This window comes from Gobius niger (genome assembly GCF_951799975.1).
Source record: "Gobius niger genome assembly, chromosome: 12".
In the NCBI taxonomy this organism is placed as follows: domain Eukaryota; kingdom Metazoa; phylum Chordata; class Actinopteri; order Gobiiformes; family Gobiidae; genus Gobius; species Gobius niger.
Window position 1 is genome coordinate 15,402,968 of NC_136863.1, and position 18,128 is coordinate 15,421,095.

General features: G+C 41.4%; 1 protein-coding gene across 1 annotated transcript; it reads right to left on the reverse strand.

Moving 5' to 3' along the window:
• Positions 1-648: 648 nt before the first annotated feature.
• On the reverse strand, positions 649-9,479 carry wfdc1 (WAP four-disulfide core domain 1). The gene is made up of 7 exons (XM_079568311.1): positions 9,068-9,479; positions 3,218-3,410; positions 2,952-3,035; positions 1,974-2,114; positions 1,303-1,353; positions 1,167-1,226; positions 649-839 (listed from the first exon to the last, which is right to left on the reverse strand). The coding sequence occupies exons 1-6, from the start codon at positions 9,158-9,160 to the stop codon at positions 1,168-1,170; spliced, it is 621 nt and encodes a 206-aa protein (XP_079424437.1). The 5' UTR covers positions 9,161-9,479; the 3' UTR covers positions 649-839; position 1,167.
• Between the last annotated feature and the right edge of the window lie 8,649 nt (positions 9,480-18,128).

Sequence of the window (18,128 nt, forward strand, 5' to 3'; positions counted from 1 at the left end):
CCATTTTAGACTTGGTTTCTTATTTTCACTTGAACTGTGCATGGTGATAATCAGAAGGTTAAATATTATGTGATGTGTTTGAGAGCTGCTGCAGTAGTGTATTATGGCAAAAGTTTAAAAAGATAGTCATGGGCTGGTTTTGCTACAATAAAGGTACACCCCTGGATCATTGAGCGCTATACAAACCGTAGTGTAGATCTAGTAACTTATTCCTCAAAGAAGGTGAACTAAGCTTGGCCAGTGTATTGTCACTCAGGTTGGCCATAGTTAAAGTAGTAAACAGAGAGAAGAGGAAAGGTAACTAGACTCGAATTAACTCTATTGAAAATGTGAAAAGTATGCCTAATGTTACTCGTGGCGTTAGTGTAACACAAATCCTTCAATTTATCAAGCAGCCATCATATAATCTGACAATAGCATCATGCACATGAAATAGATTTAAAATTATATCCTTTTATTTTGAATGTTAATTGCAAAGCACAGACTCCAAAGTTGTTTATTTATACTGATAAGCACCAGTTAGCCTATACACTCAGATTATAGCTTGTGTGTCTTTGTATCGAAGAGCTTATTCCATCATAGTCAGACAGTATAAAAGATGAGCACCATTTGGAACCAACAAAAATGTAATTAACACGTTTTTTTTCTTGAGAATTCTTCAGCAAAAAAACAAACACAATGTAAATGATTGGGTAAAAATGTCTTCTCAGCCCCTTAGTAGGAAGTCTTTGGTTTTGTGGATGTGGATCTTCTGATATGGAGGTAGCAGCATAGCTTTCAGCGCAGTTGTAGCCCATGGGGGTTGAGTTATTGTTGGTATCCAGACTAAAGTGGATCACCTAAGGGTTAAACAAAAAAAGAGTTGTTTTACATACAAAAGGCAAGAGACATTTCATTTCAATTTGTGTCTAAGGTAATATAAGTATCGTCTGAAACAAAATAATCCACTTAGGATATACAATGGGAGTATATCAATGGGTCATGTGTAACAAAAGCAACTTGCATGTTTTTTTTGCTTGTATCATAGCCCTCTGATGAGGTTAAATGTTGTTTTTTTTAGCATAGACTTCTCTCACTAATCTCTCTCTGTTGAATGTTCTTATGTATAAACTGCTATTTAGGCTATTATACAATGATATTATATTTTAAAACATTGAAATCCTTACTTTATCCCAGGTGTTTGTGGTGATGTTTTTCATAGCCTACTGCATTGTTGGTATTGCTTCCTTAAAGAAATGAAGCTCAATATTAGACACATTGTACACAATACATCAGTGATACATGATGTTTATTTTGTCTTGCCTAAGTAATCCTTGTAGTCCTTGAAGTATTTGTGCCTCAGACTGCGTCCATCTGTAATTATGGAAAATAGTAACAAAACAATCACTAATCTACTTAGAAATATCCTTATTTCCAGAACCTCCCAGTTAAAACAATGAACCTTTCGCAGTTTGAATGGTTGTAATTGCAAACAACAAAAAAACCTGTCTCCTTGGCTTCTTATTACGGAAGTCTTTTTTGCAGTTTCCCTCTTCTCTCAGCTTTCATGTACCTGTACCTGGTGTTTAAAATGTGCACTATGACCCAAATCTTCAAAATAAAACACAAACCATAAACCAAAAAAAATCACGCTGAGATTCGCCCACCAATAAACGTATTACAGTGTCTTTTAGAGTGTGAGTTTAATTCATAATGAAAGCTATCAGCATTGCTAATAATAAGCTCTTTCATTTCACAGGGAGGGACTTGGCGCTGTGCTGGGTTTGCTGTGCCAGGAGCTGCCCGGCCAGGCTTCAAACAGCTGCTACGGTTTGGCACTACACCCTGTGTCTGTCATTAGTGCGTATAATAAGACACATATCTAAGATGGCTTTAATTGGATCAAATAATCGTAAGATCATCACAACACTTAATAGGAGATGATTTGTGCCTGGTCAATGCCAATAACTGCCCCACAGCGAGGCCTTGCTCACCAGAGTTGCCGCGCTGCTTGATGCACTGTCCGCGGTTTGGGATGCCAGCCGCTGGGTTCCCTGGGTTAATGATGTGACACTCGTAGCCGGTGGGACAATGAAGGGGCTCGTCTCCGTCCTCTGTTGTACTGCAGGCCTCAGCTACGGTAAACAGAGCACATGTGAGCAAAAAGAGAGCATATGAGAGTATTTATCGGCTTTAGCTTGGTATTCACCTGGTCCTTCATTCTTTCCTTATGCTGGTTTGTCTGGTTAAGACCATCTCCAGTATTTACAGAAATCTTTCTGGTTGCTCATTTTAAAAAGCCAAGCACCTTAATCTAGCTATGTAATCAAGAATGCCATGTTATGCCTTTCTAAACCATGATTGTACCAGCAAGGGCAATAACTGGGCACTTCTCTGTTCATTAATGGGTTTTTTTTTACTTCCCAATCCATTACATAAGACTATTTTTTGTCTCCTTACTAGAAACGTGTTCTAGAAATCTACTCATTCAAGTTAAGTCAAGTGGCATGATCTGCAATATTTGTCACACATTTGAACATTAACAGCAAGCACTTAATAAACCTCAAAGTTTGATTATGGAACTTTTTATGCAGAAAAAAAAGTTGATATCTGTCGGTAGTTATCTTGTAGTGACCCAGTGGCTGTATCAGTGGTTAGTGGGGCCTTTACATTCGATCACGGTGGTCTCTAGGACACTCCAGGATCACTTGTTTTGTCGATTTTCTGGTGAGAGGGTCCGTCAGCAGTGAAAACCTTCCAAACAATTGATCCTGGAGCTTTGTAGAGACCAATGTGATGGAAAGTAGAGGCACCATGCTGACTACTCAAACAGAACTGGGTCACTACAAGGTTTAATGCACACAAATATCAACTTTTTTCCCCCACATAAATAGTAATAATAATAATTATAATGCACCTTTAATATCAATCTGTCTTTTGCCTAGTGTAAATCGTACTGAGTGTCCACTGACCTTGTAGAACCTCTTCAGGGCCATCCAGCAGCCAGCCGTTACCTCCCAACCACCTGGGTTTGGGCTGAACTAACCAGTCCAGAACTGCAGCACACAAAGAAGGAGGTATTAGTTATTGGTTTAAAAATGGCAGTATTTGATAACTGTCCAGACTATCGCAATGATGATATAATAGCGTCTTGTGATACGGGTATTGCATCCCTTAAATACAGAGATAAATGTAATCAAGTCATATGAAGGAGAGCGTAAACTCAGTATGTTGTGACCTGGTGGTGGCTGCACAGACTCTAGACAGGCGTAGATGCAGCCGTTGTAGCAGCAGCGCTTGTGCCTCTCGCACTCTGAGTCCGAGCGACATCCGGGCACCTCGCAGGCCCGGTCCGGGAGCATCTGCGGGGGCGGGGGGCACCGGTCACTCTTCTGCTGCGTGGACTGGGGATGGTTTGGGTACTCGTAATCCTTGAAAGACACATAACGCAATGGCGGCGTGTTACCAGCAGAGGTCAGGAGAGGTTGGTCTGGGTGCAGGAAAAAGCTTGACCTGAATGGAGAAGGTGATGCACAGTGGGGGAGCTGACACTTCCCAGTGAGTTTCAGAGGGAAAGTAGGCCAAAGAACTGCGAGCTGAGCCCTAGCTGCACAATACAGACACAACACATTCACTTTCCTACAGTCTGGCCATGCTTCGGAAGGCTTTGCTAATGTTATGTGTATGACACGTTCATGTTTTTATAGTTTATTGGATGCTTGCTGCTGAACTGCATGTTTGGTATTAAGTATCACTTTGGCAGAGAATCCCACAGCTGCTCTGGGTTTCCCCGCACAGTGTATTGTAAAGCCATGTGTTTAGGGTTAGGTTTTTTTCATCCATTGCTTGATAGGTACAAAATGAGCCTTAGCATGTACAGGTCAACCGTAAAATCAACGTAACACATTGCATATGCTCACCTAAAGCAGAGGGAATCTGATTTTCTCAAATGTTTGGATGAAGTCCAAACAGAAAGACAAAAAAATGGAGAGAAACTATGTTTCCTTTAAGCGCATATGTGTGATTTTGCCTTCACCTGGGTCACATTATCCGGTTTATACAAAAAAGAATTAACACAGTACTCCAAAAATTTGCTTCAGCTTTGCACAAATTAAGACATTTATGTGATTTGTGATAGAGTTACTCGCCCAGAGAAGACACAATGGAAAATTTGTTCAGACTGTTATTTTAAACAGTGATGGTTATCTCCTTTGCTCTGAGACCTCATGCTACGTCAGTGACAAGTCCAAACTTTGTACTCAAAAGATTTATGTCCTCGAACTCGTTGAGGGTGAATGTCAGTGTAAGCCAGCTCCTTGTGCAATCCATGGCGCTTTGTCTGTGTAACAAACGGGTGGGTTTGATTTTTCAGAGCAAATTAGTAATTAGGTAATGAGCTTGCGGTCTGCACACAATCGTTAAACTGCACTGTTTATTTGGCAGGCTAACCACACGCTCACACGACTGGGGAAACAAAAGTGAGGGCTGTGTAACTCCTTTGCAATTTGTGACTAATTCACTTTGGCAGCTACAAATGATTACCATTGATTAAAGACCCTGCGCTTAAATTTCCCAGCTAGCAAAACAAAGAAGGGTTTAAATTGTTTTTGTTGTCCAAACTCATTCATAACTTGTCCAGTGCATTCCTTGTTCCTGATTCTTCATGGGAATAAGTGCGTGTATGTTTCTCAGCTAAGTGATTGGTAATGTTTAGTTGTTGTTTTTTTGCCTTCACCAAATGATCTTCAGCAGCCCATCCAGGTTTACGATTGCTTATAATACACTGTGGACAGCACTCAGTGGCCTCTTTCCTTTCTGTCAACAGAAAATCCTGCAAGAGGGCAAAATTGATATCACTGTACTGCGAGTTTAATAATGATTACGGACATTCCCTTTACTTCAATTCAAAGACTGCATTTCGCAACCTATTACTTGTTAGCTCCCAAGGGGGATGTATATTGTTTAAATATTCAATCTGTATAGAAATGTGGGTGGGTGTTTACTGTGCTTTAGTAAGTTCAAGGTATTTATCACACCTATATTGAGCTTTTTCCATTATGGATTTATCAAGAAGTAAGGCACTGCAGCTTGAATTGCAGTTGATCACATAAATTGAATTGTCTTATTAGATCGACATTTACTTACAAATTGAGATTGATTTAATCACAACAGTGAACAGCAAAAGCGGAGGAAAAACGAACCACAAAACACAGACAGACAGCCGGCTTCAGTCGATGATCCTTATCTACTAATGACACAGGAACGGGCGATTAGATAATTGCTTGAAGTCTCACATCCGATCTCGCTAATGTCCACACAGAAGGTCAAGTGTGTCGGTCTCACGGACAAAGCCTGGTGTGTTGACTCTGTTCGCCCGCTGAGCCTTCTGTGTCGGTTTATACCTGTCCTACATCGCTCTTTTCTCAACATCTGCCGTGCTACCCTGCTGACTGACACTTGACATCTTTCAGGCTTGTGTTGTCTGTCTGATAATTTCCTTTAATGCATTCTTCTGATCCTCCCAGAGCACCTTTCTTTTAAGTGCTGACAAGCGATGACATGATGGGAAAGTTGTCCGGACTGATGTCTCCTCCTCCTCGATTTGGCTCTTTTAAGTCTTCCTTCCCTGCGGTTTATGGGGAATTTGAGGAAAGCAGCCACACAACAGGCTAAAAAATCTGGCACCGTGACTTGCGCCGCTCACCCCTGTCATGATTCTGCAGATCCTAGACAGATGCCGTAATTTTCTGTTACTCGCACACTTACTATTGAGCGCCCCAGACATGCATGTATGTAGGGTCAAGGATGTGTTCCACTACGCGTAAACAGCTAACACTGCTTCATCTCATAGCTGCCAGGTCTGCATTGCATGCAAGTAGCTCACAGCACACATCTGGTTAGTCTTTGGTTTGTCAATGCCAATTTCCTGTTAATAGCAGATGTGGATTGACAGAAAAGACCCACTCTCACACGCAGCACCTTTAGGACACTGTGCCAAAAAAAGTTTGCATGAATGATAGGAATGTAGGCAGTAATCTCCGGCTGCGGAATGATCCACATCAAAGCAGTCCTGAAGTGCATGCAAAAAGTGCATGAATATTTGCTGTAAATCACACTGACAGAAACCAGTAAATGTTGAGGAGAAGCATGTATTGCCTAAAGTGAGGGTGACGGTCATTGTATGCACCATTACATTTGTTTGGAGTAAGTTTACTGTAAAATAATGCAACTATACCGGCTGAAGTACACAAAGCCACAAGTAGTACACAATATTGGGCCAAGTGAGTTCAAACTGTAGACTTTAGATCATCTGACGAGGATTATTCCTGCTTTGAGGCACATGTGAACTCAGGGAACTGAAGGATTACGAGGAACACCCACATGAACTATTCTGTCGTTGTTTATTTCTGCTTTAGTTTTATTTATTCATTCATTATGTAAACCAGTTCAGCCATAATGACTAAAGCCTTTTAGTTTCAAGGCTTTTTTCATAGCCACAATACTGTACTGAACATTGGCTTTGTCGGATGCAGACTATAAGCATGTACGCTTTCTCTACTAATTCGTTGAGCGATTTGATTTATATCGCCTCCCGCTTTAAAGGTCTCACTTTGAAGTCTGTTATGTTTGACTTTGAAGCCCCAGGCCAAGTCTAGCACCAGCCCCAGCCCAGGAAGTGTGTGCACCGGCCCTCATCATCAGGTGCTGTTTGAGGCGCCCACATCTCACTGAATGAATGAGGCAGATTTATGATAGCGCTCTGGCAGGCCTAGGCAGGTGTCCTAAGTACTGTTTTTGTGTGAGCATGTGTGCCCTGCGTGCTGTGAATTTGGGGCAAAATTGCATAGTTAGGAAGTTATCAGAATATGCTGCCTCCAATATTTCTATTTGAGAATGTGTAAAGTAACAGATGTTCATGCCCGATTCTTCTGCGTTCAAGTCCTTCCTGTTTGCAGTCTACCCCTAGAGGCGATAAGTGCCACTGCAGGTGTCGTAGCATTTTGTGGGTTTTACCCATTAATTGAGCGTGAGACTAAATACTACGCTGATAGACAAGACAAAGGGAGAGAGTATTGTACATCCAATTACACAATGAGATATTTTTTTTCTCACTTAACTTGGCTGTAAATACTGTTTAAGTGGCCCTAGCCCGCAGTTAGCTTTGCCCGTTAGCCTGTTAGCTTCTTCTTCGTGATTCTATTAGTGTGTATTGGGGCCTCCGACCTGGAGGCAGCGAAGTTTGCAATTGTGGTTTTCTGGCCAGAGACACCGGGGGAGATGAAAGACCCCCCAATCATCCCACTAACACTTGTATTTCCCCCAGAGGCACTACGGAAAGGATTTATTATGGTAAATAAGTTACTTAGTACTGCTTTAAGTCATTTGCATTAGCGAGCTTCGATTATCTGGTAGTGTCAGAGAAAACTAGGCAACATGCTGCATATATATAACAACAGTGTATGATAATAACCATGTTCTGTTCAAATCTGACTGGTATTTTGGGCTAAGATTGTGCTGAAAAATCATTGGCTCTTGGTATTTGCACTTTAATCGGTATCTTATAAATCAACCTCCTTTTACCTGATTTGTGTTTACCTGATTTGTGTTTTCAGATTTTTCTGCCAAAACTTTTACACTTTGTGGACAATGTGGGGAGAACTGAAATGCATTTGCTTCTAGTCTCAGTTATGCATAAAAAGATGGCAAACCTACCAAGTACAACATCTGCTTTAAGGAGAAAACAGTTCCAGAGACTTGCCACTTGCCAATTTCCCACACTTGGATCTTAATATTAATTCTGGCAGTCATTTGAGTTATACAAGATTCCTACGGCCATTTCCTTCAGCCAGACTTCGCAATAAACGGCTTTCTAACCACAAAGAATGGCTTCAAGAATGCAGTTGTTCTGGTAAAATCTTGCACACACTGCAAATATCACAAGACCAAAGAAGAACGCTGTTTCTGCTGTTGGCCTTGATACTGTAAGCAAGCAATTTACATTTCAGGTCTCATTTTCCACACAAAGTCCCCTGTGACTATAATTTGTCTCTCTGCACAGGCGGGATGATACGAGATTCCGAGTGCACATTTGTGTGTCTACGAATGAGGATGCAGAGTTTGAAAAAAAAAAAAAAAAAAACGAACAAAAGCTGCAGAGATGAAAAGGTTTAAAAGAAAAGAGACAAATGTATAGCGCACGCAGACGCCTCAGCATTGCTCAATTACACAGGCTTTGAAGAACTCTTTTGGGATTGGGACAAGAAAGCATATAGGCTACATTAAAGGAATTTGTGGGAAAACCTGTATAATGGCAACATTCTGGCAAACTAGTAAGGAAAGCACTTCAGTAATCAAATGCATATTCGGCACTGGTTTTTAAGAGGTCTCTATGGTTCAGTGAACTGCTATTCGGCTTGCTAAATCAGCCGATCTAAACTGAATTAGTCAGCGAGGCCACGCAGTTCAAAATCCTAACCCCACGTTTCTCACCCAAACCCGCACTGTGCATCAACTGTAGGCACCAATTAGGAAAGCAGTGGCTCGCACACACCAGCTGCATTTTGTATAGTCTTATATCTCTGACACGAAATGGGAAAGCTCACCTGTCAATGGACATTTATCACGCTTCAGAAGACAAGTGTTATCTGTGCTCGGCATTTCAGTGCATTTTTCAACTATTAGTACAAGTAGATAGGATAGGGTTGGGCTGGGAAATACTTGTTATATTGTCCGTGAACTCCAAACGTCCATTACCAGTGTATTTTTGTGGTTCACATTGAAAAAAATATACATAGGTAGTTTGATTAGGCAACCTGTCCTGTGATCCACTTCAATGTTTGCCACTGATATAGGATTTCCGAAGAACACATTCGCAGGTACGCAGACTGTGTCCACAGCTTGTTTTCTAATCCACACTAACGTCCAGTCAGATTTACACTGCAGTTTCAGGTTACTTCAGCTGCCTCTCACATCAGCCCCAAAAGTTTTCCTACAGTGCGAACATCCACACGCCCTCTGCGGATGGGACACCACTGTTACACTGCACAATTGCAGCACTTGAAAGCACAAGTTCAAGTCGCAGTCTCACCTTATGATTGAGTCCTCTTTTCCTGATCCTCCGGCCAACACTTCCCGTGGTCAGCACTAACAGGGACACCAACAGCACCAAACAGTGTGCCATGGTGCGTCCCGTGCCAAAAGCCCTATAGCCCCTCTCTTGTCTTTTCTTTTACAATCCTTGTTCAGTTTGTCCGGTACAGTGCTTAAAAACTCCACTCCTGCTGCTGCTGCCGGTTCTCATGTGCTCGTGTGCTGCGCAGATTACACAAGCCCCCTCTCTCTCGCTCTCTCTGTCCCCCCCCCTCTCCAAACAGACTCGGCTTTCTTGTCCGCCGGGGGAACGCGTGGGGCAAAGAGTGACAGTGAGTGTGTCGAGAGAGGCTGAATGGAGTGGGGGTAAGAAATGAAAGGGTTAGGGAGGGGAAGGGAGGAAGTGCAGCTGCCGAGACATCAGTAGCGGAGAGAGCAGAGCTGGAAGTGTCTGCTGGCACACACACAGTCTCACATGGGAACGGGGGGGAGAGAGCGAGTGTGTGGGGTGAGGGAGAGTGAGACCTCCCCTTAGAGCAAGCTGCACCTCACATCTGGTGATCCTGGAGTAAGTGGAACAACAGTATTAGGGCTGCACAGTAAGGGAAAACATTGCAATATTCAATAACTGTCTGAAGTATTGCAATAATGTGTTTTAACCAACCATTTCAACACAATGCGTCCCGAAAAAGGTCAAAACAACACTTTAAAACACAAATGAAATATGGCTGAAGCTGCCCTAAACATTAGTGTGACATATGATTTCACATATGCAGTAACGGAACTCAGTCAGATTGTAAGATTGTACAGTGGTTGTGATTTCTGGCTTGGTTTGCCAGTCTTTCGAGGATGGATGGAAATATATTGGCAAACAGTTTACAGTTGTGACAAGAAGCTCCCATTAAGGCACTCACTGTCCTTAAATAGTCAATTAGTGGGATCATGAGGCTGCGCTTTACTTTACAGTACGATAATAAGATGGAAATAGCATGGTAATTATTAAAGGAATAGGCCTCCGTTTTTCCATACTGACATATGTTCTTACCTGAGCTTAGACGAGTTGATGCGTACCGGTCTGGTTGCTACGCGTGCGCTCAGTCACGCAAAAACACCGAACATGTTGTTAGCATTTAGCCTCTCCTCCTCTCCTCTATGGGGCCAAACGGGGGTGAATCTGATGTTTAGTAGATTGATTTGTGTAAAATGGCCAATGTTCATTTGCACCAACAAGTCCACACTGCACCGTTTCTCTGAGCGGCCTAAAAACGGCTTTGTTTTCGTGTAGTAACTGATTTTATGTGGACTTCTCCAGTCCCATGTTAACAGATAGGAGAAAGGGGGCGGGCACAATTAATGGCGGCGCCCACGCGAGCCTCTGGAATATGGTGAATAGTCACACGAAATTAAACATGTCGATTTCTAAGCAGAGAAAAGAGGTACTATACTGTAAGGCGTAGTAAAGTCGAAGTGGAGAGGTTAAATACTAACAACATCTTTGCTGTTTTTGCGTGACTGAGCATATACGTAAAGACCAGACAGTTACGCATCAACTCGTCTAAGCTCAGGTAAGAACATATCTCAGTGTGCAAAAACAGTGGCCTGTTCCTTTAAGGATAAGCACGGGTGAGGCAATTTGCAGTACTGTTTCTATGTTATTGTCAAGAAAATACTGTCTCTTTACTGGGTTACGGCTATGGTTAGTCATATATTGCCTTTGCGTGTCCTGTTATCATCCTAATACCCTGTTTTCACTGTGCTGTAAAGCTTTTGGCTCGTCTTTGATAAAGTTTAACTATGATTACAAAGAACTTATTTTCATCCGTTAAACAAATAATAAGTAAACAAATGGTGCAGTACTTAAAGTATTTTTGCCTACCGTGAATGTAATTCAGTGCTGGGAACATGTCGGTGTTTGTGTATGTATGTTAAATCACTGTCACTTGCATCTGTTATTATGCTAAAACAAACGGCTTGCCTAAGTATAGGTTTTGAAGAACTTGCTGACTGTTGTGTCCAAAACACTGGCTTTCTCTACTCTTCCTGGTGCAAAAGTGAATATTGGAATGCACAAGCAGCTGCAGACGAACTTGTGTTTGTCCATAATGTTTTCAGAAGATGAGTTGTGATTTTGGTGGCACTGACCCATGAAAAGCATGTGGTGCTGGAAACGGGGGGGCTTCCGCATATCCCCTGCTTCACTGCCTGTTGTTTCTCTTTCCATATATTCATCTTCCAAGTTGGTCTCTCTCACAACAAACTCGGACTCCCCCAAAATGATGTGCCACCCCCCTCAGTACGGTCTTAGACTCTGCTCTCCCCTATACGGTCAGTGAAAGAATGCTAAGCCAGCACAAATCTCGGTCATTATTAGTTTTACAGGAACGGGGCTCAAACTACTGAGAGGCCCCCAGCTTGACTTACACAAAGGGCAGAGCGTGCAGAAAGAATGGCCCAAAAACGAGCACGCACAAAAGGGGAAGATACAGGGAGAGATAGTGGGTGATGGTGGATGACGAGCAAGGCCAACATGAATGGGAGCGATGAGCCTAGTTAGCATTAGCATTGTGCAGAAGTATGCTATTATCGTGACATTAGTACCTGAGGAAGTGGAGCTCAACTTTTCACGCTCAGTATTAGCTCACATAATATTTATTATTCCAACATCTTATTACAAGTGCCAGGATCTGAAAATGTGAAGTCAAGTCTGAAACCGGACTGGAAAAGACCGAAAGTCCAACTAAAACAGGATTTAATCTTAAATCTTGTTTTAAATCCTGTTTTAGCGCAGCGCTTAGTGCTCTCGCTTCACAGCTAGAAGGTCCGGGTTCGATTCCCACCTGGACGGGCCTTTCTGTGTGGAGTTTGCATGTTCCCCCCGTGTCTGCGTAGGTTTCCTCCGGGTACTCCGGTTTCCCCTACCACTAAAAACATGCACAATAGGCCAGGATGAATGATGTGTGAGTGAATGTATGGTGGTGGTCAGAGGGTCCGTTGGCGCAGACGTGTGTAGTCGCGAAAGCGCTTCTGACAGTCTCCCCCAGGGGAAACTGAAGCTACAAACGTAGTTTACCACCACCGAGTGTGGAGTGAATGTACAATTGTCTCATGTAAAGCGCTTTGTGACCATGTCTGTGAAAGGCGCTATATAAATAAAGATCTAAAAATACAGACCAAAAATAAAGAAAAAAAATGTCTTTAAGGAAGAGGCCACCGTTTTCCCATACTGAGATATGTTCTTTCCTGAGCTTAGACGAGTTGTTAACATTTAGCCTCAACCTGCATATTATATGGACCCAAACGGGGGTGAAGTTAAGCGACCAAGCTCTTCCACGTTTCCCCCATTTAAACACAGTTACATGGGTAGTTACATGATCCAAGTATAGTTACACACAATTAAACATAGATTTTCAAAGCGGATGTACAATATTGTAAGGCGTTCTAACACCTTAGGAGCCGTTTGGGTCCATAGGAATATGCTGGGGGAGGCTAAATGCTAGCAACATCTTTGGTCTTTTTACGTGACTGAACGCATGCACAAAGACCAGACAGGTTCACATCAACTTGTCTAAGCTCGGGTAAGAACATATCTCAGTATGGAAAAACGGTGGCCTGTTCCTTTAATAAGCGTATCCAGTCAATTTGATGCTGTGAAATTGTAATGTCTGGCATCAACCTTAAGATTAAAAATGACCTTAATACTAAAATGATATGTCAATATGTTTTAGCTGATCTCACTCACTTTATTCTTCACTGCAGGATTAGAAGCAGCTTCTCCAGGGATCTGCTTCACTCTTTTTGTCCATTACTAACTGGTTCAAAACATTCCCATCCGGTGAGGAAACCTCTGATCATTTTTATTAGTAGTGCCGTGATCCTCAATAATATTCATCAAAGTTATAGCATTTAAACTTGCACCATCAAAGGAATACTGCAGAAGATATTCTCTCTGCATTTAATCACTGACCTAAAAAAAAAAATCCACCTGGATTTAACTAACTGTAGTGATCTGGGTTTTCTGCAGTTGGGCAGGTCAAGGTTCAGCAACACTATGTGATCAAACCAAAGAATGATGAGATCAGATGACCACCTGGACATCCTGAATGACCAGGTTATTCCATCAATGGATTTCTTCTTCCCTGATGCATGGGCATATTCCAAGACGACATTATTCATCAGGCTCACATTGTGAAATAGTGCTTCAGGGAACTTGAGACACCAGATTGGCCGACACAGAGGCAGGATTTGAACCCCACTGATAATCTTTGGGATGTGCTGGAGAAGGCTTTGCGCAGTGGTCACACTCTCCCATCATCAATACAATACAAGATCTTATTATTGCAATTAATTAATTTAACACTGGATCTTTTGACATTGCAGAAGCTTATAATGCCACAGTGAATGTGTGCTGTAGTGAAAGCTAAATTAAATATTAGAGCATGTGACCTTTTTTGATGTGGCTACTTTTTTTTTGGCTGAGTACCTCTCTTAAAGGAATAGGCCACCGTTTTTACATACTAAAATATGTTCTTACCTCACTTTAGACGTGTTAATATATCCCCGTCTGGTCTTTGTCCGTGCGCTCTGTCACGCAAACGGAGCACATACGCAGCCTCTCCCACATGTCACATAGCTCCGAAAAAGCTCACGATAGAAGCTACCAAGCTCTTCCACGTGTTCCCTATTTAAATAAAGTTACGTGAAGTGTTTTCATGCGAAGTATATTTACACAGAAATGTAGCATGTCGATTTTATAAGCAAATAAAAAGGGGGACTATATTGTGAGGCGTAATGATACGAGGAGTAAAACGTCCGCGCAGTAAACTCCTAAAGGTTATTGACGGAAGTGAGCGGGGGAAGTCTTTAGGAGTTACTACGCGGACGCTGTGCTCCTCGTATCATTACGCCTCACAATATAGTCCCCCTTTTTATTTGCTTATAAAATCGACATGTTACATTTCTGTGTAAATATACTTCACATGAAAACACTTCACGTAACTTTTTTTAAATAGGGAACACGTGGAAGAGCTTGGTAGCTTCTATCGTGAGCTTTTTCGGAGCTATGTGACATGTGGGAGAGGCTGCGTATGTGCTCCGTTTGCGTGACAGAGCGCACGGACAAAGACCAGACGGGGATATATTAACACGTCTAAAGTGAGGTAAGAACATATTTTAGTATGTAAAAACGGTGGCCTATTCCTTTAAACATGAATATCAACGACTAAGAAATCCATTTTAAGGTCATGCACCTTGCATGACCTTAAAATGGGCTTAGCCCCATATATTAATGTGTGTGTAATGCAAATAACAGACATGCTCTGGTGACATGCAACACATGGAACGCCATTCTCTGTCCATAGAGTCAAAAAAATGAATCCAGCGTGAATAATAATATTTGGATCTGGACTTTATTATCAGTCTGTGCTGTTTTTCATTTTCCTCGTGTGAAATTCCAGCTGGACGTCTTGCAGCACTGACCCACAGTATTCCCACACATGTTCCCACACACATCATCCATGTACTCTTACTGAGTTGTTAAATGTGGAACGTACACAAACACACACTAAGCTAAACACATTGAGACAGTGCAGCACATATACTGTAAATCCGAGCAGGCTCACGATTGTTGCCATGACCAAACAGGAAATGACAAACGTTCTGTTTCGAATGGCCCTTACGGATGCATGTAAACAGTGTCCTCAAAGACAAACAAGATCTTGATGGGTGAAAGAGGAAGGAAAACGCTGAGATAAGAATATTCAAGCGATCAGAGACAGACTCTACTCTCTAACGATAGAAATCCCTTTCATCTTGAGCCACTCAGAGACATTGATGCGCCAGAGTTTTTTCTTTCCTTCTTTCTGTTGGGTGGAGTGTGTGCAAGTGTCTCTGGGGGCTTGTTTTTTTCCCCGTTTGATATGAAACAAAAACATTCCAGCCTCACAGTAAGATGAGAAAGTTGCTATATGAGATACTTTTAGGCTCAGATATGGCTGCGCAATAGATTACAATCCCCCCCTTCCATATGGACGTCAAAACAAATACAGGTACTTGCCAATAAGCAAAGAATGCAGACAAATAGCAAGAAGTCTCTTATGTACATCTGAATTGATATAGTGGCATGTATTTCTTTTTTGTTGATCAGTTTATATTCATGTTATTTATGCTTTTGTTGTTCTTTAACATGCAAATCAACCGCAGAGAAGTCAGTGAAGCAAGAGGCTGGAGAGGTTAAGAGGGCTTATGGTTCTGCTGCTGTGGTGGACATAGGGCCGAATAGGGTTGCGGCAGCTGCAACAGCAGGATGAAGAAAGCGAGAGAATCAATTAATTGGGAAGTCATTTGTTGTTATCAAAGCGGTAATTGGCTGACAGACATGTGACAAGACATAATGAGGTTTAAAATACGCTCTTCCTGATTGAATTCACGCTTCAGTGTGACAATTAAACAAGCATAGTTATATGGATTGCACCATCAAATGAGAACACATGTGAGTTTGATAATGGAGTCTGGGCCATCTGGACTGAATATGGGCTGAACAAGAAGCGTACAAAGACATAGCATGGTATTAAGTATATTTTGTTCAGCACACTGACCAACAGACTGTGATCAACTTTATAAGGATGACTTAAAGTACGCGCGGTAACTGGTAATAGACTAACAATAGGCCTGATGTGGAGTAGGTTGCATCCAGTAATTTGGATCAGTATTGTAATTGTGATTAGAGAAAATACTTCATGTTTGTAAAGGGCAGGCAGGTTTTAACTTACTGAATAAGGAGAGGATCTTCTGCCATTTGGTTTAAGCTGTTTGGGTCATAGTTCAGCTGTAAGTTATAGCTGTAAGAAAAGGCAGATAGTGTGATACTAGTACAGCAAGTATGCAAGGTTTCCCAGTTGGAAAACATGAATGTAAAAAGCAGCATATGTTCAAGATATTACAAATAAGCAATCACTACCGAGGGCTTATCATTTATTTAATTATATTTGCACTTGTGGAAACGTTTTTGTGAACTTATGAGTGCAGACTTTTGAACATAGGTCGTTAATGTAGTGAAGAACATGGGTTGTATTGTGCTTCACATTAAAAAAAAGTAATTCATTTAATACGTGTTTTGGGTTTGCAAAAAACTTATTGTGATTGTTAATGTTAATGATTTAATATGGTCTTCAGTAATTTATCACAATATTTTCTTCACCAATGTAACACACTTCAACATGTGTTACTTTGTTTGACAAGTCTACAATTGAAACTCACTTTTATTCTCTTTAACAACACATGAGTTGTATGGTACCTGGATGTCTTTTATTATTGTGTTTCAATTTCATTCATTTAGACTGATGTATTTTTTTAGTCTATTGTTTATGTTTTATTTCTATTTTATAGTTTTACTTCCACAGTTTTTATGCACCTATATACTTGTATTTAGTATTTGACTATACTTGCCCTGTTTTCTATTATTTTAGTAAGGATTGGTGGAGCTAGAAAAAGCAAAGTATCTTTTACTGTATACATCAATCCTGTGCGGTCAGTAGCCATGGCAACACCCTGTAGACATAATGATAATATATAAAAGCAAAGCACCGTTTTTGGTTTAACATCAGTGTTATCTGCTAGCCCTTACTGTGGCATCCGCTAGTACTTTGACCTCCATGAATGTCAAATAAAGTGGATTGGAAACAATTTGTGTAACTTTATGGTCTTCAAAGTATCAAAACCTTCTATTTTAGCTTGTCTTTAGCCATAGGCCTGGAGCATCTGAGGACTCGCTCGATGACTGTTTTACGAGGAGCACAATGGAAGTGTTTGAACAACCTGAGAGTCCCACGTACACACCGACTAATGTACTGCGGGGACATTGTTGAGGACAGCTCCCATACATTCTCTCTCACTGCGATGGAAGAATGCGGGCATGACTGGCACCATTCATTTCAACTGGATATCAGCAGAAGTCTGTAATACTATCTCACACTATGCCTCTGTGTCTACAAGTAGCTTTTCAAAGTAACATATTGAGCCTTTGAACAGTCGCCATATTGTGTGTGTGGGCTGCAGGGAAAGACGGCAGCGAGATTAGAGGAACAAACAGCGGGCTAGATGACAGAGTGTTGATACAAGAGATGATTGACCACCATACAGTAGACTAAACAAGCACTGAGCTTACATACCTCCATCTGAACTATGGTTTATACGTTTATGCAACGCTGAATGAAGAGGCAGAACTTATTCAAATTAAAAGGTTGAGAACTATAATAAACTACAATCCGACTAGAAGCTGCTGAGTGACGTTGACCTTATTTTGCAACGGTATTGGTATATGTCTAACTTTGACAGAAAAAAATCCCTTTCTGAGTAAACGTGACAGAGTTTCATGGATGGAAAAGTGAAAAAGTGCAAACATGAATTCATTTTATGTTTTCTCAAATTGCATTGCTTACCTCTAACACATAAGTCACGGTGGGCTACAAGGCGCGCTTCCTCTTCGCTCTCCTCTCGTCTTATTGAACACAAGCTACAAACTATTTCTCCCACTGTGAGTTAAACACTGTCCAGCTCCTGATTTATATTGATGGGTCCCGCCCCAGCGCCAGTTTTAACCCTCTGCCTTAACTGAGTGCATTTTCTCCAGTTTGGCTTTATCCAAATCCAAAAGCATCTTGACTGGAGTGTACAGCCTATAGGCCAGGGATAGGCAACGTCAGGCCCAAGGGCCAAATCCGGCCCTCCAGCATAGCCCTCAGGATTTTTTTTAATGATTTTGAAGATGATATTACTACACAAATCAGAGGTCTCACTTTGAATACTCGAAAAATGTGCAAAATACAGTAAAATCTTTCAAAATTTCTAAACAAAACACCCAATTAGGTCATGTATAGGGCTGGGTACAGTTCAATATTGGAAAAATGCTTTAGCTGATATCTAGGCTATATTAAAATATGTGTTGTCTAGAACCAGAAAACAGAATAATAATGTGTGGAAGATCTGCACACAATGTCGGGTTCATCTCAAATGACAGGAAATGTATGAAACTTGGGGGGAAATGTGGCTAAAAATAAGAAAAA